At 34.1% G+C, this 21,897-nt stretch overlaps 2 protein-coding genes across 2 annotated transcripts; both read left to right on the forward strand.

Moving 5' to 3' along the window:
• Positions 1-653: 653 nt before the first annotated feature.
• LOC115455650 (cartilage-associated protein) lies at positions 654-2,098 on the forward strand. Its single transcript, XM_030184305.2, has one exon. The coding sequence runs from the start codon at positions 837-839 to the stop codon at positions 1,935-1,937; it is 1,101 nt and encodes a 366-aa protein (XP_030040165.2). The 5' UTR covers positions 654-836; the 3' UTR covers positions 1,938-2,098.
• A 3,304-nt stretch (positions 2,099-5,402) lies between these two features.
• LOC115453971 (zinc finger protein 532) lies at positions 5,403-9,753 on the forward strand. The gene is made up of 3 exons (XM_030182745.2): positions 5,403-5,512; positions 6,824-6,970; positions 7,095-9,753. The coding sequence occupies exons 2-3, from the start codon at positions 6,846-6,848 to the stop codon at positions 8,905-8,907; spliced, it is 1,938 nt and encodes a 645-aa protein (XP_030038605.2). The 5' UTR covers positions 5,403-5,512; positions 6,824-6,845; the 3' UTR covers positions 8,908-9,753.
• Positions 9,754-21,897: the final 12,144 nt, after the last annotated feature.

The following is a 21,897-nucleotide window of genomic DNA, read 5'->3' on the forward strand; positions in this document are numbered from 1 at the left end:
CACACCGAAAGCACGGCCATGCACGGGGGGAAATTTGTCGTGGCCCTAGGCACACAGGTCAGTGTGTATACCTCATGGTTGCTAATTCACATTGAGGCCTATGAGAGCTCGCGTACATTTCCTAGCCTTCTCCCTCTCTCCCATTCTAAGAGTGTTCCTTCTCCTTCCCCCATACTTCCTTCTCCAGATATCGCCTCCCTACTTTCCTTCTGCTCCCTGCAGTGGCTTAGGCGGAGGATTCTAATATCCCATTCGCAGGTCCTCCAATGCTTATAATTCCCGCCTACAGCACAGATAAAATGTTGCTGTTGTAAAAAAATACCATTTAGTTATTTGTAAAAGTGTCCATTATTAATATACTGGTTGACTGTTACCGTAAAAAAATCCACTGAACAAAAAAACAATTAACCCAAAGAGCATTAAAATACTACGGAAACATCTGTCTTTGTCCCAATTTATCCCATTCTACTTCGTTTTTTATACATGTTACAGATCAACATACAGATTTAAATTCTATTTCATTATTTCAGGAAGCGAAAATGAAAATTTTCATTTTTTAACATACTATTCCTATAACACTTATCAGGTTTTTCATTCAACTACAAAAAAATAATTATAACGGAAAGTAATCAGGATTGAAGATACGTCATCGTACTCAATCATATGACATGTCAAAGTTCACTTGAGGTCAGTTTTAAACTTAGGGAATTTAGGTTAACTTACATTTATTTTTAAAGTTAGCATAACTCATTGTATATTCATTAATTGTACTTGTCTAACTATAAAGTAGGCCGGAAACTTTCATTTTATTACAAAGACCAAATAAAGTGTGAACAATGGGTAAATTTAATTTTAGATTACTTTTATTAACTTCAGCAATATTATTAAGTGATTGCATAAAATTAAAATTGTTGGAGAAAAGCTATAAAAAAGGATTGAAAGCTTATACAGAAGAAAGATGGTCCGAATGTATATCACAGTTTGAAGAATCGCTACATTTGTACAAACTCTACAAATCATTAATAACAAATTGTAGATTTAAATGTAATAACCACCCATATTCAACAGACGTGAAAGAATCTATAGAAGATCTACAGTTTATCGAGACCTATTTTAAAAGGACGGATTGTTTGTATCAATGTCAAAATCAAGCTTTTGAGGATCTAAAAATAAATGGTGACATTGATGATTCACTACTCCGGAATATGCAAAACAGAAGGCCTTATGAATATTTGCACATGTGCTACTATGAGATGAACGCCCTGCCCAAAGCCGCATCTGCCGCTTACACATTTCTTATAGGGAATCCAAATGATAAAGCCATGCAAGGAAACCTACAATACTATGCACAACAACCTGAAGTTGACATGAATGAGTTGGTAGACTTTGAGGGTGATGACTATGTACAGCTATACAGACTAGGTATTAAAGCTTACAACCAAAAAAATTGGGCAGACACTGTTGCTAACTTAGAGGAAGTGTTAACTGATTACTTCTCGGCTGAAAACATCTGTCGAATGGAATGTGAAAGACTACAAGACCTATATTCATCAACAGAATATGTAATTTCAATATCCAATAACATGGCTTCACTACTCCATTGCCGTCAACAATGCCAAAATAAACTTAAACCACTGAATTATAATTCAGGCGTGGAGTTTGTTGCTGATGTATTAAATTATTTGCAAATATCTTATTATTATCTAGAAAGGTATAATGATGCTGCAAAATTAGTAACAACATATTTAGTACTGATACCTAAAGATGAAGACATGTTAGAAAATAAACATATTTATAGTTCATTAGTGGATGATAAAGCATTTATTGAGAGAACAGATGTTGTTCATTATTATAAACGGGATAATTATGAAAAGAAGCTATTGAATATTTTTTATCAAGGCCAAAATGACAATAGTATTGATTCTAACTCCATTTGAACACCCAAATATATTTGAATAACTAGTACAACTGACGACTTGGAACTTTTTTAACATAGATTAAGATAAAATGAGTCTATTTTTATACATACATACTAGGATTTAATGTTGACCTATGTGCCATATTATGTTTTAAATATATTTTACATAATAAAGATGTACTGATGTTTTTCTCATGAACCTTGTAGGAACATAAAAATATTTTTTAAATATGGAAGTATCTATGCAAAGATAAATATGTAACTTGTCCTGATCTGATCATCTCTCTGAGGTATCACTACCATGTCTAGTTCTGCTTCCCAACTGTTATACCTTGGCATGCAGTCCAAGCACTTATATTTGAACATCATTGTAGCTAGTGTAATTTCGTAACATTGTGAGAATATTTCTGGCTGACACACACCAAATGTGGGCATTTTGACGCAATTGTAACTGATTTCAAATATCCATAACTTATCGGTAGAGTGAGGCAAAAATTAATTGTGAAACAATTAACAACTAAAAATTAAATTTGTTGAATTTAGTTGCAAGTACTTAACAACTAAAATAATTAATTGTAATTGCAACTTACTAATACAATTAACAATTAATTAAGTAATTGTGCTTGTAAAATTTTGGCAATTACAATTAATTAATTGTGCTTGTAGAACTTTGCAATTACAATTTATTAATTGTTTAATGCACGTTTACAATTACTGTTAACAATTAATACATTTCAGTAACTGGAAAACATAATGCATACAAGAGCATTCATTCTCCTTAATATTCTCAAAGGTATGTGAAGCCTGGATTACGCCAGTACAATATGTAAAAGTGTATCACAGGTACGTACTTAGAATAGGTTCACCGAACCGCCATAAAATTTGAACTGGGTTTGAGGGATGGGATTCTGCTCCGCAAGTAGCGCACTTTAAAGTCGCCATAAATGTTGACGCGTTCTTACTATATTTACATTTATCAATATGTAATTGTTATAATAAATAATTGTTTTAATTGCAATTATTTTTTTATTTCAATTAAATTAATTGAAAATAGATTTAATTGCAATTGATCTTAATTGCATTTCACAATTAAACAATAATTCAATTAATTTAATTGCAATTAATATAGTTTCAATTAGAATTGTAATTGTTTGCTTCTACAATTAAAAAAAATAGGTAATTCAATTGTGCCCAACACTACTTATCGGTAGGAAGCCAGCATCATCTATTAATAAAATTAGAATATTTACTCGAGCTAATTTAATTAGCGTGATAAAAGTGCATTATGGTAATCCATACCTAGCTGTGTGCTAAATTTCAACTAAATTTCTTTAGTTGTTTCTATACTTACTTTAAAAAACATCCAAATACTTATGCATACATTTTCACAAGTGATTGGATTTATATTATTAATAAAATAAAATTATTGAAGACAAATTATCACGAGCAGCGAATCCGATGGGCACCTATTTTTATGGATATTTGTTCGAAGTAAACGCAGAAACTGCTGAATAGATTTAGATTATTATTATTTTTACCTGAATAGACCAGTACTGGATTAACAATATATTACTATTATTATAGGCTACTTTTTATTCAAATAATTTGGTCAATTATTTGAATACTTTTTAAATGTGATTTTAAATAGATGGCACTAGCATCGTGCAGATGGCGCTATGGAGCTTTATAGTGATTTCCGTATTTGCAACGGGCAACGTTTTTTTACGCGGGCGAAGCCGCGAGCAACACATAATAATGAACAAATAGTTCCTCAAAAACCGTTTCATATTGCAAAATATCAAGTAGGTAGTCTGCGACTTTACCGTAGCGAAACTCGGCTGATCTCTGCCCACATGGAATCAACATTGATAGGGTGCGGTCGTCCGTCGTAGTTAATGTTGAGTAGGACATACAAGAGGCGGTACATTTGTCCGGGACATGACGTCAAAATGTAAGAGTGGCTCAAAATTATATATTGTACTACTTCAAATTTTATGTCCCGACAGTCGCGTTACTTATTCTCCGTCTCTAATAAAGTGTAGGACAAGGACAGTGAGGTAGAGAACCGCATGCTACAAATTACAACAGGACGTTATTTTACAATGGACATTACATTACTGCGTTTCAAGTCGCGAGCGAGAGGGAAATATTTTGACGGTTAACATTACAAAATACTGTAAGATACGCATTGAAACGCCGAGCCTCACTACGCCTCGCCTCATTTGAAGTAGGACGTTGTACCGGCTCAATGCTAAAAAGAGGCTACTCTTACAAACTCTTTTTCATGTCATGTCCTACCCAACTCTAGTCGTAGTCATGTCCGGCTTGAAGTCCGTCGCGAGTGACGACAAATAACGGGTGGTAACAGACGCAGAGAACGGTGTTGCGACTTGCGACTAACTTCAAATCGGCCGAGACATAACCGCGATACGGTATTTATTATAGGAAAGTGAGTGACAGTGGTGGTCACAATGGGCCCAGCAAATTTAGTAACATCGACGATGTATTTAATATTTTTAATATTTTCGTCTCATAAGCCATTTCATCTCACCACCATCGCACGAGAAGTCGATGTTGGTGCGGATTTACGGTTGGTCTCAATATCTTACTAACATTTAACTGGAGTTTGCTATCTCGACTCAATAGTAAAAGTTATGCTAACTGTTACTACTGTCCAATCTTAAAAACTGAATGCGTCACTGAGATCAAAAAAAGATACCACCACTCTAGTAAGTGCATTCACCGAAACGTTTTATTTTTGCACTTAGTTATAGAATAGTTATGTTTTAAAAATATAATATTATTGAGAAGGTTTTATGGTTTCAACTATATTTCTTTTCAAAATGTATATATTCGATTTTATGTTAAGTAATTTCAATAACATATTGCATAGGATGATTAATAGTTCTATAGTCATCTTTGGCAAAAACGAAACGCACCAATGACTAATCAAATTCGACCCTCCGATAGATCGTTTAAAACTTTACGGATAAGGTATTTTTATCTCTCATACTTTATACAAATACAAATGGTAAGCACTTTAGTGATGTATGCTAATGGGTACAAATATATTAATATTATATAGTATTATGTTCATATAAATAATAAGTAATTATTAGTTGGAGTTATAATTGTTTATTGGGTTGCAGCCTTTGATCAAATATTGTTGATCGAGAATTACACCATTATAATAAAAAAAAAAAATTGAAACACGATGTGTGGGCTCTGGATAGCGAAATACGAATGAATGCAGCTTAAATAAGTAAATGTAAAAAAAAGAATACGTACTTAAATCCAAATACAATGAAATGAAATAACCAATCCAATGCAATTAGAATTGTAATTATAACATTTTAAATCATGTAAATATAAAAAATAAATAAAATACGAAATGAGGACAATTATTTACTAATTTTATATTTTTCAATATTGGCGACACATGATTATTTTTTTAAAATGGCGATACTGTCGTTTGATGTTGTAGAGGGCGTCGTAGTTCGTACATCGGAACGTAAATGTCAAGTGAAAAGTAAATTGGTTTGTAAACCAAATATAATATTATTATCGCAAGGTGAAAGTTTTCAACCCTAAAAGGTAATTATTTGTTGATAATATTCTAATAGAACCAGCAGCACTACATTTTGTATCAATTATTTACGTGTTTATTCGTGGTATTGACATACATATTCTCGTCCACTTACGGAGCCCTAATATGATGATAAATATATTATATTTCATTAATATGCCAATTATCGTATAACTTGTGAGCTCTAACGTAGATTTATCTCTGTTAACTAACCTTGCTAATAGTACAGGTACTAGTACATAAAATCAGTAAGGGATACCAGCTCAATATCTATATCACCATATTTTAAACATTTTTAGTTATACACTAAAAAAACTTTTTCGTTAATATTTTGATAGTAACAACTTTTATGGAAAAAGATAACATTTTTCCCAGTAATAGTATATATCTTAAATCAAACACACTGATTTGGGCGTTTTGAGTGGTGGGGGAGGGAAGGAGGTGCGGGGTGTTCCTCTCCAATGTCCTCCGTCGGATGGAAATAGCGTTTTTTTTTTTTAATTCAGTTGAAGGTTTGGTTAAATAATAAATCAAATCATAACATAATAAATCATTCCAATGAGAGGTGAGAGTACGCTACAGGAGTGGGGATGAGCCCTCCCACCAATTCCCGCCACTGGAGGGTGCACCGAAATTTCAGTCATAAAACCATAACCTTAACCTACTGTCATCCGCCTCGATTCTATCACTGAAATTTTCTGAGTAGTTATAAATAAATATCTTAAATTACTATCATCCATCTCAGTTATGGTACTGAGAGTTTCTGGGTGGCTATAAAAAAAAATAACCTGGACTTACTGTCACCCAACTCAACTGTTGTTGACAGTGCTTCTCGGTGCCCAAAAAATAGCCCTTATCCACTGTGATCTAAAAATATTCATTTTACGCTCTTAGGCAGACGCAACAATAAATAAATTTTATCAAAATACCCAATAACGTTCCGTTTCACACATTCGCGATTGATTTCATACGAATAAAGGATTATTTTTAAATTATTAAAATATTTTGGGGGTGCTCCGGAAACCAACATTAAATTGGGAGTTTTCCTTCAAATACTCCTAACTATTAATTAAATTTAATACAAGCAATTTTTAAAATACAAGTGACTAGTTATTGAAACAGTTACAATACCGGTATAAAAAGCACGGATTCTCATATTGGATGCAAAACACCTACAAATACCCATACAGTAGTGATTAGGTTTATCAATATTAGTTGCAATTTTGATTACTATTTTATGAAATTCTCAGAAATAATTATAAAAAATAACAATAGCTTTAACAATCATATACTAACTGCATTGTTTTTATATTTTTCAGATATTAACATAATATATTGGCAATGGACTTCATGAACGATAAACTTAGCATTAAAAACTTGCTATTCACAAAAGCTTTGCCAAACCATGTGATACCAGTACCTACCACTGGATTTAAAATTTATTCATGCACTGATTGTGGAGACAAGTAAGATTTAACAATTAAATTCAATAATTAATAGTCTCAAAAAAATATGACCTAAAAAATTTGCAGCATAATTTTAATATAGAAATTCTGTGTAATCTTTTTCAATTTTTTTTATTTATTTCAGATTTATATTTGAATCCAGTTATGAACATCATGTCAACCGTAAATCAGTGAAAATAAGTTACATGTGTCGACATTGTGGCTTAATGAAAATATTCTTCAACAGATGCAATTTACTAAGCCATATAAGATCTCATTCCTTCAAAACGGCTACAATTAATGTAGTAGATTTAAAAATTGATCCATTACCAATAAGTCATTTTAAAATGAATTTATTATTGCCTCAAAAAAATGATTCACCTTCAAAGAAAACAAAATTACTTGGGAATGTGCAGACAGATTCACCATCAACATTGTCAACTTGTTATGAATGCAAAGAAAATATCACTAATGTTGGACCAATATATAAAGATAGAGCTAACCATTATATGAGATTCACAAATGAAGTGTATACATGCCCAGTATGTTTATTTGCATTACCAACTGTTTGTGGGCTTCAATCTCATATACGTATTCATATGAAAATTCCACCATACTTTTGTCCAGAATGTGGGTGCCATTTACCTAATAGAAATGTTAGCTACCCTTATAACCATGATTGTGAGGGGTTTAAGATGATGAGAGCTACTGCTAGACTGCAGTGCCCTGTGACAAAATCTCATAACTTTCATCCAAACGATTACAAAGAACACATGAAAAGTAATCACTTAAAAAAAGTATATAAATGTCCATTTTGTGTGGTAGCCTGTTTCAATGAAGCAACAATGACTAAACATCTTAAAATTCATAAGACTAATTTGAAAGCGATAATATTATATCAATGTGAAATGTGTCCTGGAAGGTTAGTTCTTCAGAACCACATGGATCCTCACTTGAAGAATCATGTCAATACTAATGTGTTCCCATGCTGGACATGTGGGACAGTCTGTCAGGACCTAGTTGACCTAATTACACATAATGCAAACCAACACAGTGACACAGGCGGTGCATTACATAATCTGTTTTCTTCTCTTATGGCTGAAAACAATACACACTTAAAAAAACAGAGAATTTATCGTGTTGTGAAAAGGTGTGACCAGTGCCGAAGGAGCTTTATTTATAAATGCAAACGTGATGAAATAGGTGTACTACCTAACTTGTGTCCATACAAATGTTCTTCCAGTTTACAATCCAATATTGAAAGTGAAACTTTAGAAAACAATAATTCTCATTTAATTTGTCACCTGTGTAGGTGCCAAATATCTCAAGACTGGAACCTAATCAAGGAACATTATGCTGCTCATCACAAAAAATATAAATGCTTAGATGCGAAACTACTAATACCCAAACTGGATATCAAAAAATATCTCCCAGAAAACAAAACAAAAAATAACAAAACTGTTACTAACACTATTAAAAAAAATACTAGATCTAGAAAGCGTCGCATGAGCCAGAAAGATATACAAATGATTGATGATTCTGGGCCAGTAGTGTCGACTATTGAAAATATTGATTTACAAATTTGTAAAATATGTAGCCATAAAAGTGAGACTAAAGAGTCTTTAGAAAATCATTTGGTAATACATAGAGATCCATGCATGGCTTATCAATGTTTGGAATGCGGACAAAGCTTTGTTGTAAAACCTTCATTTTCAACTCATTTACTTTTAGAGCATGGTATAACAAATGTTGAAGATTATATTAAAAACAAGCAATGCTACAATGAAAATGCAATGTCAAAGTACAAACCAAATGAAAATAATAATGAACCGTTAAAAGAAAATCAATGTAACATTTGCAGAGAGCAGTTTGATAACTCTGAAGTTTTGGAAAAACATTACAGAGTGCATGGTATGGCATTTTTAAAAAAAAATACACCAAAAAAAAATAATTTGTGATATGTAAAACTAATTTCCTAGAGGCAAAGGCACTTGTAAATATATAACATCATAATTTTTAGTGTAATTATCAGATTAAAGTTCATGATTGTAAGTGAAATTAATAATTTCTTCTGACTGAATATGTAGGTATGTAACACACATCAACCTTGTATATACCTAGGATATTTTCTAGCAAAAGTTAAATAACTTACCTATCTATAAGGCTAGTTTGTTACAATCATTTAATGTCCCAAAGTAGGTACTATATAATAAAGATACGTACAATTACATTTACTTATTTAATTTTTTTATGTAGTTAAGTTTATTGAGTTCAATTTTAAAAAATGTAAATGACTATAGCCCGACCAGGAAAGCAAAAAACTGCGCCATGTTGTGGTAAATATGGAACAAAATTCTTGTACTGACAATATTAACTTTAAATCGGTGCTATAAAACGAAAAAGTAAAAGTGGCGCCCCCAAAACAGGTTTATTATATTCCTGGTCAAGTCATAATTAATCAATAATTTGAAGGTATCCTTAAAATATCTCTTAAAATGAAAAAAATATGGGATAAAAGTTGCGGTTGTACAAATGTTTTCTTTTTATGCAAAAACGTAAATACAGATCTTGGGATCCTCTACTCGTAGATACCTACTAACGGCCGATTCCAATGCTGAACCGATTAAAATTTAGAAGAACCGATCTTAAATCAATCAAATGGAAAAGAGCGACTACTGAATACCAAGTATTTGTTACCTACTTTGCAAAAGAATGAAATCTTTGTTCTTATATAATATATGCAAATGTGTCTTGCATCTAATCTGATAATAAATTATCGACGTTCGAATTAAATCTTTATATTATAAAACTACGAATTTCAATTAAATAAAGAAAAGGGTTGTTATATGAGAATGTACAACATGATATCAGTGAAGCGATGCACACCCGCGCCATGTTAGCTACGCGTCCGCTGCGAATTCGTTGCGCCTTTGCTCTGCAATGAAATTGCTCGCAATCCGCCAGTGTGATAGGTTTCTAAGCTCGACCAACATGTATTGCTTACTCAAACGAACTTGATGGTTCTAATTAGTAGGTACGTTTTCCTTACGACACCAATGGAATAGGAATCGGCTATAAATCACTGCATTATATTCATACACTGACTAACTCGCTGTTTTTTGATAAGTACTTAGGTAGGTACATAATATTTTACTAAGCTAAGTTTCTGTAGTAAACATCGCAGTTGATCTCTTGATAAAAGCCAGTGGAGAATAATTTTGGATTCGGGAAAAATTAAGGATTAAGGTTTAAAATGTTTTGGTATTTAGACTTCAGTATAATTAAATATTCTCATAAATTCCCTATGCAAGTCGTATGCAACACTCCATGCTTCGAGTGTTACTGGTACAATATTTCCGACGTTTCATTTTTTTTTACTAAGTGTCCCTGCAGTCTTCACCGAAGGAACCTGCAAATGGGATACTGGATACTCCCAGCTTAGCGAATGCAGGGGCCCGAAGAAAAAATGGAAAGTAGGAAGAGAGGGGGAGAGAAGTGTGTTGGAAGGAAAGGAATCCTCTTTTAGGGTGGGCGGAAGAAAGGAGGGGAATTGTTTGCAGAGCCCTTATAGACCTCTATGTAAACTTACCAACACGAAGTATACACTTAATTAAGGCATTTGCCTAGGGCCGCGACAAATAACCCTCCTTGCATCAGCATGCATTTGGCGTGACGACCCAGCACACAAGAATAGCCTCGCGGGGTGGACCAACGCTGGACTGTAGTCCTCCGGCCATTCTTGTGTGCTTGGTCCTCACACCAAATGCACGCCCATGCATGGGGGACATTTGTAGCGGCCCTAGGCACACAGTGCAATGGCATGCGAACATTTCCCTTTCCTTTCCGCTCAAAATTCACTTAAATCTGTTTAGACTTCAGCGAGTAGCGGTTACAGCGTTTGGTTTTTACAAACATCCAAACAATTATTTACATCTTATACATAAGTACTTATTGGATTTTGCAGTTTATTTTGTAAACTAGGGATAGACATTGTTATAAAATAAATATTTTGATCTTAAAAAAAATGTGTTTTCAATTTATTGTCGTATTAATTATTATAATATTATTCTCTAATATATTTAATTTAAAAAATCAGTTATCGTTTAGGGGACGAGGAATCACATTGCTTTAAACTGTCTTATGCTTAGGGTATTAGTGTCAAGGGTTTAAAAATTGAAATTTATATAGCTAAATTCACACAAATATTGCAGTAGCAAGAACGGTACGTACTTATCTAAGTACACCTACATTCTTTTATGTAACATTTGCTAACTTTTGCTCGCAGCTCTGTCCGCTTCATATGTTGACTGCAGCGCATAAATACCTATACTTATTTTAAGTGCGCAACACCACTACGACAGCAAACGTAGACTAACATATTTTAAAAAGCATTTACAAAACTCTGTCAAACAGAGATTTACACGTACAAAAATGAACGCTACAAGAATATGCCAAAACAAATACGGTGTGTTTTGTGAAATCGATGCGACCACATAGAATATGTTAGCCGCACGTTTTTAGCGCTAATTTTCAAACGCGTTGTGTGTACCGCCGCACTAGCTTTCGGGTAAGCTCTGTCATAGGGCAAGGATGGCGAACCATTGGCACGCGTGCTAGTGTCGGTACGAGACAAAATAATTTGGGCACGCCTATAATATCCCAACAAAAAACTTAGAAGGATATTGATTATTTTTGACATTCAAAAGGTCGCTAAAAAGGGTTAATCGAATAGAAAAGGCCAGACCTGTATGTCACGTTACCGGCTTATTATTATTTTTGAGCAATGGCGCGTTAAGGAATTAAGATTCGCTACCCCTGTCAGGGAAACACGCCTGGGGTGGAACTAGCCATGGCTGAGAACATAATTCATTGTCTTTTGGGACACAAATTCATTTTCTGTGTCTAAAGTTAATAAGTAAATCAGGGACAATGTAACTTCCTAATAGTAAAATCAGAATTCACATCAATAGGCAATTTTATGATTATCATTATATAATCTATACTATTATATAAAGCTGAAGAGTTTGTTTGTTTGTTTGAACGCGCTAATCTCAGGAACTACTGGTCCAAACCGAAAAATTCTTTTTGCGTTGGATAGCCCTTTGTTCGTGGAGTGCTATAGGCTATATATCATCACGCTATACCCAATAGGAGCGGAGCAGTAATGGCTAATCTCGGGAAATACCGGTCCAAACTGAAAAATTCTTTTTGCGTTGGATAGCCCTTTGTTCGTGGAGTGCTATAAGCTATATATCATCACGCTATACCCAATAGGAGCGGAGCAGTAATGGCTAATCTCAGGAACTACCGGTTTGAACAGAAAAAATCTTTTTGTGTTGGATAGCCCTTTGTTCCTGGAGTGCTATAGACTATATATCATCACGCTATGACCAATAGGAGCGCAGCAGTAATGAAACATGTTGCAAAAACGGAGAAAATTATTAGTTTTGAGAGCTTCCGTTGCCTGCGCTGCGTAAACGGTTAAAGTTATGCAACAATCATGTATGACGGGATTGTTCCACTTAAAAAGTTCTAAAAAATATATTATAAAACAAAGTCCCCCGCTGTATCTGTCTGAACCAATGACTAAATATAAAGAGGACAGGCCTCAAAAGTTAGCTATATGAATAAGTTATATTTATGTTAGGGAAATCGACGCAGAATTGTCAATATATATGTCTATCTCTTTTACTCAAAGCTTATTTGGAACGCAACAAAAAAAGACAAAAATAATTGCTCTCTTCGCATATGGCACTATTTCGTTTACTTCAACACACTGGGACCGCCTTGCGGCAGAAACGCCATTTTATGCGGGCCAGTGAGCAAGTACATGTAGTGTCAGACGATGTAAACAAATCTTCATAAATATTGAATTTAAAGTAATATAATCATATTCTCAATTGTTCAGTGTGTTTATTAGTGTATTTGTTAAGTTTCGAAAATGACTCAGTGTTGTGTGAAAGGATGCAAATCGAATTCACGCAAGAAAGACCCCGAAATATCTTTTCATAGGTTAGTAACTGTTTTTACCGAAAATTAGCAAATGTCTTTGTATATTTACTTTTTAGATGTGTTTTTATCAATTAAAATGATATGTGGATCTGGTTTGTTAAGCTTTGGACCCTTTTATGCGTGATTTATACACATTAAAATCATTATGTTTGTTTACACACGAGCTTAGGGATGGGTGGGTGGATTTGTTTAGAAATTATTGATATCGATATTTTAACAGACGCCCGTTTATCAGTTACGGTTTTTGTCTTTGAAAGAATGTTAGAGCACACATCAATATTGTATTATTCAGAACGACAAACTAAGTGAAATTAGAATATTTTTTTAAGATAACCAAAAAATTTAAAAACCAAGGCAAAATGAATTGAGAATATTGAGCGACGTGATTGGAATCCTACACCAACACATTACATTTTGAGAAGATATGCATAAACCACACGTTTAATTAATCAAATCTAGTGATGTTAAACGTTACTACAACTTACAATGGTAGTAAATGGACATTATCCATTTTAAAAATGTAACTTTCAAAAAGTTTTAGCCTGATATATTCAATTAGAAGCAGTTTTTAAAACTATACGCCATTGTTGTCTAGCAAGTCAAAAATATATGGATTAAAACATGGCTTATCCATATTATACGTAAATTATCAAATTAAAAATAAAAAAATACAAAGATTTATTTGCCGTACATTAAGGCGATACCTCAAGGTCCATTTTAATATGACGAAATTTTAAAGGCAGAAATATCCATGATTATTAATTATTTTTACATTTTTCTTTCAACTGCGAGAACTAATCACTAACTAGACGTGAATTTAAATTCTTTACTTGCCAATACTTGTTTAGTTACCCAGATTAAAGGCGAAACAAAATGTATGAAAATGGACCTTGAGGTATCGCCTTAAAGAGTGAATTCATAAGCATTTGATCGAAGTTTTCTAAGACCCCCATAGAAAAATAAGGCTTACACTTCGTATACTTCCTTTCACAACTGTCTTTAGTATATAAGATTAACGCGAGTAAAGATAACTGTTTTCCAACAATATTCCCGATAAGTAAAATAGTAATGATTATTATACTTCACCTAATAGTAATATTACTTAAATATATTGCTATGAATAAAATTAGAATTGTTACATAAAAGAATAGATAAACATAAAAGAAACAACATAAAGATGAAATGTAAGATATATTTTTTTTTTTTTCCTTTTTGGCTTCGCAGTTTAGATGCATTTAGCCAATGTCAAGTTATTTGGATAGGATAGGAACATAGGATACAAAGGTTGGGAAACTATAAGAATGTTGTACGATATCAATTTGGAGGAAGATATATTGGTAATAAAATACTATCAAGTGGGTTAAGAATTAAAATATAAAGAAATAGAACATACATAAACAGATAGGAGTTGATGGGCTGGTTTACATACATAATAAAAATTACGTTAATGAATTGTAATGATTAATGAAATTTATATTTTAATGATGAATGAAAGAATATAAAGAAAATATCTAAAGTTTAATATTATTTTTAATAATAAAAGATGTAATGCATTGGTAAACTAACATGTCATTAGAGTGAAGAAGACAAACAATAGAGGAAGGTAAAGGAACTGAGCGACGCAATAGGGACTGGAAGAAAGGTAAGTGGTCATAACGAGGACAGGAAAACAGGATGTGATTAAGGTCACCCACCTCTGCACCACATGGGCAGGTGGGGCTATTTAAAATGTTTATTTTAGCTAGATGAGCCTCAGAGCATGTGTGGCCAAGTCTCATACGAATTAGAATAGATGTCTCAACTTTACTAAACCTAGCCTTAAAGAACCAAGGTTTTAATGTCACATCCGGTTGTATATTGGCATAATAACGGCCCTTTAATTTGATACTGGAGAGCCAAACTTCTCTCCAGGATTTATAAAGATAAGCTTTTGGTAAAGATAGAAGGTCTTGACTACAATTTTTAAATGGGAACAAGTCCCCGCAATTCACTGCCTCTTTAGCAAGAGTGTCCGCCCTCTCATTTCCTTCGATTCCCGAATGACTGGGAATCCAAGAAAAATGGAGCAAAATGCCATTAGAAAGACACTTGAACGCCAATTCTCTTATTTGTATAATAAGGGGTAAAGTGTTATTACTTTTAAAAGGGAATTTAGCCATTGCTTGAAGAGCACTTAAGGAATCAGTAAAAAATAATTGCTTTATCAAGTTTAAATAGAAGAATATATTCAATGGCCCTTAATATACCCAAACATTCTCCTGTGAAAACAGAGGATTCCATAGGAAGTTTAATTTTTTGCACAATATTAAATTGTGCGTGGAAAACACCAATCCCAACGCATTCCAATGGGCCTATTTTTGAAGCATCTGTATATAAGTGGTGAAAACCCTCGAAACGTTCAGCAAGGATTTCATTAAATGCAGCCCTAGCACTACCAGATTTTTTATCAATACAATTATAAAATATTTTAGGAGTAAAAATTAATGAACCAAAGCTATTGTTATATAAAGCGAGTCGGTTAAAACAGCAAGTAGGTGCGGAAAAAGCAAGAAATTTATGAAAACTTATTATTATGCACGGAAGAGATTTATGAGATGGATTATTTAGGAAATGCTTTCGGAGAGATTCTAGTATCGGAATGAGAGGATGGTTTGAAAACTGAATAATTTTAAATAAATATTTATCTGAAAGAAATTGTCTCCTAAGAAAAAGAGGAGATTCACCGCATTCAACTTGCAAGGCGTTGATTGGACTTGATCTCATTGCCCCTGATATAATGCGTAAGCATTTTGACTGTAGGCGATCTAATTTTTTAAAAGCATTTATATTGCCGGGTTCAAAAACAAATGAACCATAATCAAAAATACTTCTAATAATAGCATTATATACTAGTTTCAAAGATTGTGGGTGCGCACCCCACCATACTCCACTGAGACATCGTAACATATTTATATGACGCTCCACTTTGTTAGCAACATAATCGCAGTGAGCAGTCCCAGACAGTTTAGAGTCCAATAAAACACCCAAATACTTAAAAGCGCTTTTAACTGGAATTGGAATGTTGTTATATACAATATTAATTGGAGGTAAAGTTCTCTTTTTGGTATAAACTACGGATGCGCACTTTGATGGGGAAAGATCTAAACCATTTTTAAAAAGCCATGACGATAAGGAAATTAATGAAGAATTAAGAACTGAACATGCGTGCTCAATAGAATCGGAAGAGTAATATAACAGCAAGTCATCTGCATATTGTAGAACTTTAACGCCATTAGTAATATAAGATTCTAAATCGTAGGCATAAATATTATATAGCAAGGGGCTTAACACTGATCCTTGCGGTAAACCTTTCCAAACGTGTCGGGTTAACTGGTTTTCTGAGGACAAAATACTGACTGATCTATTATTTAAAATGTTTAAAATTAAATGCGTTAGATTAGATGGTACTTGAAGGGATTGTAGTTTTAGTTGAAGGATAGATGGTAATACATTATCGTAAGCGCCATTAATGTCTAAGAATACAGCTACCGTAGAACAATTTTTTGAAAAAGACATGCGGATGTCTGTGGTAAAAATGCTGAGGCAGTCCAAAGTACTTTTTCCTTTTCTAAAGCCAAATTGGGAATTTGCCAGAAAATCTCTACTCTCAACATACCAATCAAGCCGATTTTTAATTAAATGTTCTGCCAGTTTCATTAATACTGAGGATAGGATTATAGGTCGGTATGAGGAAATATCGGTTGGAGTCTTGTGAGGTTTAAGAATTGGCAACACAATGTGACGTTTCCACATTGGGGGAATGCTTCCTGTTGACATTATAAAATTAATAAATGACAGATAATATTGAAGAGCGCTATCACTCAGATGAGATATAAAAGAGTATGGGATGCCATCAAATCCAGGAGTAAAATCTACAGTATTCTGGACAACTCCTTTTAATTCGTCAATGTGAAATGGTAATTTTAAGGCTGAACAGCCATCAACATCTTTGCTGATAGATATAGACATTGGTTTCAAAATAAACTCCTGAGGAACCCACGGAGGAGCCAGGTTATCCAAGAAGTCGTTAGCTAATGATTCCGAAATACGGGGAAGGGTTCACCGAGGCAGATCTAAAACGTTTAATATTATTCCAAACAATAGTAGGATGTGTATTGGGAGAAATAGAGGCACAGAAACTATGCCAGCCTTCTTTCTTTTTCATTTTGAATAGTTTACGTGTTTCAGCAATTACTTTGGAAAGGAGTTCAAAGTTTTCTTGAGACATATTAAGATTGTATTGCACTTCTGCCTGCTTACGTTTTTTAACAGCACTAGTGCAGTCAATGTCCCACCAGGGAGGCATTGGAATTTTTCTAATTTTTGAATTACTTTTCACAGGAAATAAGTCATCAGCGGCGGTACAAAGAATTTGTGCTAAAGCTTCAGCACACATCTGTTCCTTGCCATTGGTGACCTCGGGAAGAGAAGAAAGCTGACTGTCTACCTTTTTACTAAATTTCGTCCAAAGTTCACTGCATTTATCTGGCAGTTTATATTTTAAAAGAGGCTTTTTTGGTGGCACATTGCTGTATGGAGAAGGAAATGTGATTTTAATTGGGTAATGATCACTGCCAAATGAAGAGGATAAAGTAGACCAAGTAAGAAAAGATGCAAAGTTTGGGGTGCAAATGGATAGATCTAGTGCACTCTGATTGATGTTGTTAGGAGTGTTACGACGAGTAGGTGTGCCTGAATTTAATACACATAGGTTGTGCATATCTAATATCTCCAGAAGCTCTTCACCATACTGATTAGATATAGAGCTACCCCAAGATTGATGATGATAATTGAAATCTCCCAACAACAAGAAATGTTGGGGAAGAAAGGATATAAGGTTATTAATTTCATGAAGTAAAGGAAGTGAAGGGTGAGAGATATAAACAGAAACAAGACAAATGTTATTGACATTTAGAGCTACTATAGATATTTCATTGCTATGTGAAGGAAGAGAAATTACTGAATATGGCACTGAGTCTTTAATGAGTATGGCAGCACCACCATACCCATCTTGTCTATCTTCTCTGATTATTCTATAACCATTAATTTTGAAGGTATAGTTTGGTTTGAGCCATGTCTCAGAAAGAGCAAAAGCCCATGGCTCATATTTATTAATTAAATAAATTAGTTCACTTTTTTTATTGGTTATGCTGCGGCAATTCCATTGTATTATTAGATTCAGATTGTCCATTTTCGGAAAGAGATGAGGAAAGACTATTTAAAAGAGGAGCAACGTTGGACGGTGATAAATTAAAATGTGTAATAATAGTAATCAATGCTGAAATAAGTTCTTTTACATTAAATTGTTTAGGCTGGGGATCTTGTGTATTATTATTAAGAGCACATCCATTGGTGGGTTCAGGAATTTTAAAATCTTTCAATATATTATTATGTGCTTCTTTATTGTATCCCTTAGTAGGAGTGACTGGCGAGTGTGGTTTCCGGAAAATAGTTTTTTTATAACTGCTAAACTGTTGCTGCCTCAAGACAACAGGTTCGGGAACACTTGGATCATGAGATGGTCGGGAAATAAGAGTGTCTGCAAAAGATTTGGAAACTGGTGGAAAATGTTTACTGGCTTCAGCATAAGAAATTGAACTCTGAGCCATATGCGACTTAATTTGTTTTTGCCGTTCATATTCAGGACATAACTTGCTAGTAGCATAATGATATCCAGAACACAAGCAACAGGAAGCACTTCCCTCAGCTATATCACAACATTCAGCAGTATGATTGTCTCCACACTTATAACAGCGGGGTTTAGACCTGCATTGAGTTTTTGTGTGACCAAACCGACAACAATTGAAACATTGTATTGTAGGATAGATGTAGAGGTCCACAGGCAATGCATTGTAACAAATAAAAATTCTTTTTGGAAGAACTTGCCCATCAAATGTTAAAACAACTGTTTGGGAAGGTTTCCACACAGTTGAGCCTTCAATAATAGCTTTGAAATTTAAACGCCTCACTTTTATAATAGGCCCGCAGCCAATGGGAACAGACGTGTTCTCCAAAACCTCCTCTGGAGACCACTCGGCAGGAACTCCACGTACCAACCCCATACGAGTTACATTGAATGTTGGGATGAATGCCTTTAAATTAGATTTATTAAGACTTTCATGGCAAATAAAAGAATTGGCATCAATATAAGAAGAAAAAGCCATGGCTATTTTATTTCTTCCAATCCTTTTTACGCTCCCATTAATTATATTTTTGAACTCATTTCGTTTTAAGAATTTTCCAAATGCAAGAGGATGGAGGATAGCACCATCATTTTCTCCAACTGTAATCTTTTGCACATGTAATATATATGGCGCGCAATCATTTTTTTCATAAAGTTTACGGCCCACTGTTTGGGCGGGAATTGTTTGTGTTGTCAACTCATTTGAACATATAACTATTGGTTGTGTTTGTGAAGTATCAGCACAATCGCAACCAGATGTGTTTGTAGAATTATTATCATGCTTACGTCTTTTTTTTATTACATTTTTTTACATACCAAACGACGACTACGTTTAATTGGCCTAGTCGACGTCGAGCCGTCTGTCTCCATACCAGATTCAGAAATGTATTGTGGTTTAGGAGTTTGCTCTTTTTCTATTGATGTAATTGTTACAAAATTGCCTGCCGGGGGGACAAACCCCCCCGGATCAGGCGGTGAATTCATTACACCTACTACTTAATGAATAATATATTTACACTTACCAAATGACAAAATATTAGATGCACTAATTACTAAATCACTAAACTACAAAATTTACAAATAATTACAACCCAGATGATAGGAAATATTTACAAACTTATTTAACGAAAATCAGAAATATAAAAAGTACGTCCGCCACGATCCGAAGTTTCCCGCGCTTTTCAAGATATTGTAAAACGCTCTTTTTACAGTAAACATTATATTAGCAAAATAATTACAGAATACAATTTTAGACATTCTTTTGACAACGTCCAGCCAGAGAGAATAATAATAGAATAGTCGCCGCGTGAAATCTCTTCTGCCAGCCTGCCCGCGCTGCCGAATACTTCCGGAAACGCCCGATGTCATCGGCTAGCATAGCGGCGCGTAACATCGGCCATCCTGCAAAGTGAATACCGTAAGGTATTCACAAAAATAAATTTGAGAAAGTAGAACTGAATTGGGTACCTATATTTTAAACAAATAGGGCCCAGCAACACAAATCAGAATGCTCATGTCTGCACACAGAATATGATCAGAATGCTCATGACTACAGACAGAATATGATCACAGACAATGAATGACAGAATACGTTCATGGTCACAGACAGAATATGATCAGAATGCTCATGACTACAGACAGAATATGATCAGAATGCTCATGGTTACAGACAGAATATGACCAGAATGGTCATTGCTACAGACTGAATATGATCAAAATGGTCACGGCTGCAGATAGAATATTATCAAAAGGCTCACGGCCACAGACAGATCAGATTAAATAAAATAAACAGTTACGCACGTTCGCATTGTCAGCCTGAAGTGTTGCGCCACTAATTTGACTTCACATGACTCCAGTCATTCCTGTCTCCAATGATTTAGTTTCTAAGAAAACACCCTCTCCAGTGAGCCAAGCAGCAGGCATAACGAAGTTTTTGTTATGGATGTCGTTAATCGTACTAATGTGCAGACATCAATTCCATATGCATTCCCAACATATTTACTTCAACAGACGTAGACGTTGCCATGGTAACTAAAAATCTGAGAATCTGGTAATTTTAATTTCGGCATTCAATGATTCATCACAGATTTATTCCGATAGTTCTCTTCACATTCGAATTCAATGTAACTTCAAATTATCATTTGTATAATCCCACTTCTGAATGTAAAACGCTCTTTTTACAGTAAACATTATATTAGCAAAATAATTACAGAATACAATTTTAGACATTCTTTTGACAACGTCCAGCCAGAGAGAATAATAATAGAATAGTCGCCGCGTGAAATCTCTTCTGCCAGCCTGCCCGCGCTGCCGAATACTTCCGGAAACGCCCGATGTCATCGGCTAGCATAGCGGCGCGTAACAATATATTTTTAGAATTGGCGGTCTTATGTTTCACGTAGTATATTACTTACTCTATGTTATGTTTCGAGCAACCTTTGCATGCACGGAAATAGATACATAATCATATTGTTGTTATTGCAAATAATTATTATAATTTATTATCTTAACCACCATTTTTACGGTCATTGATTTTAGTTTGCTGAACCATAGTTATGTTTCTCGATCAAAGAGCATAATAATAAAATAAAATAAAACCAACCAAATAATTGCTGGCTACGCTATCTTATTCCATTTATCATGTATTAAATAAATATCTTAATCTGTAACTTAAATTTTTAGCAAGGAATAGTGCAACATACAAATATAGATCAAACACAACTGGATGTTTTTCACAACAGGTACTGCTTTTTTTAACAATTGTTACTTATAAATCAGTTTCAGTTTGTTTGTTTACATTATGGTTTGTTATATTTATATTATGGTAGTTCCTAACCCCTTTCGTATTTGATCTTTTTGGGGCTTGTTTGTCTCTCTTAATTCTTCGATGTCGATACAAAATTTTCGGTACTAGCATATCACTATTGTAAGGGGCGGAGTCGGCACCATTTTATGCATTAAATGTGCCGCATGTCACGTGACCATATCACCCATCCTCTATACTTCTTTTATCATTGGTCTGAACGTGTTAAACTCAAAAACTACCCAACGTATTAAGATGAAATTTAGTATGGAGACAGTTTGAGACCCTGGGAAGAACATAAGCTCCCGGGAAACTACTACTTTTATAACGGAAAACTTTAGCCTGAAAAACTTTATAACGCGAGCGGAGCCGCGGGCAAAAGCTAGTAATAATAATAATATCAGCCCTGTA

This window comes from Manduca sexta, chromosome 25, assembly GCF_014839805.1.
Source record: "Manduca sexta isolate Smith_Timp_Sample1 chromosome 25, JHU_Msex_v1.0, whole genome shotgun sequence".
Lineage (NCBI taxonomy): Eukaryota > Metazoa > Arthropoda > Insecta > Lepidoptera > Sphingidae > Manduca > Manduca sexta.

Coding starts and splice junctions, on each gene's coding strand:
- LOC115455650 (XM_030184305.2), top strand. CDS start 837: ATGGGTAAATTTAATTTTAGATTACTTTTATTAACTTCAGCAATATTA.
- LOC115453971 (XM_030182745.2), top strand. CDS start 6,846: ATGGACTTCATGAACGATAAACTTAGCATTAAAAACTTGCTATTCACA. Junction 6,971..7,094: donor TGCACTGATTGTGGAGACAA/GTAAGATTTAAC, acceptor TATTTATTTCAG/ATTTATATTTGAATCCAGTT.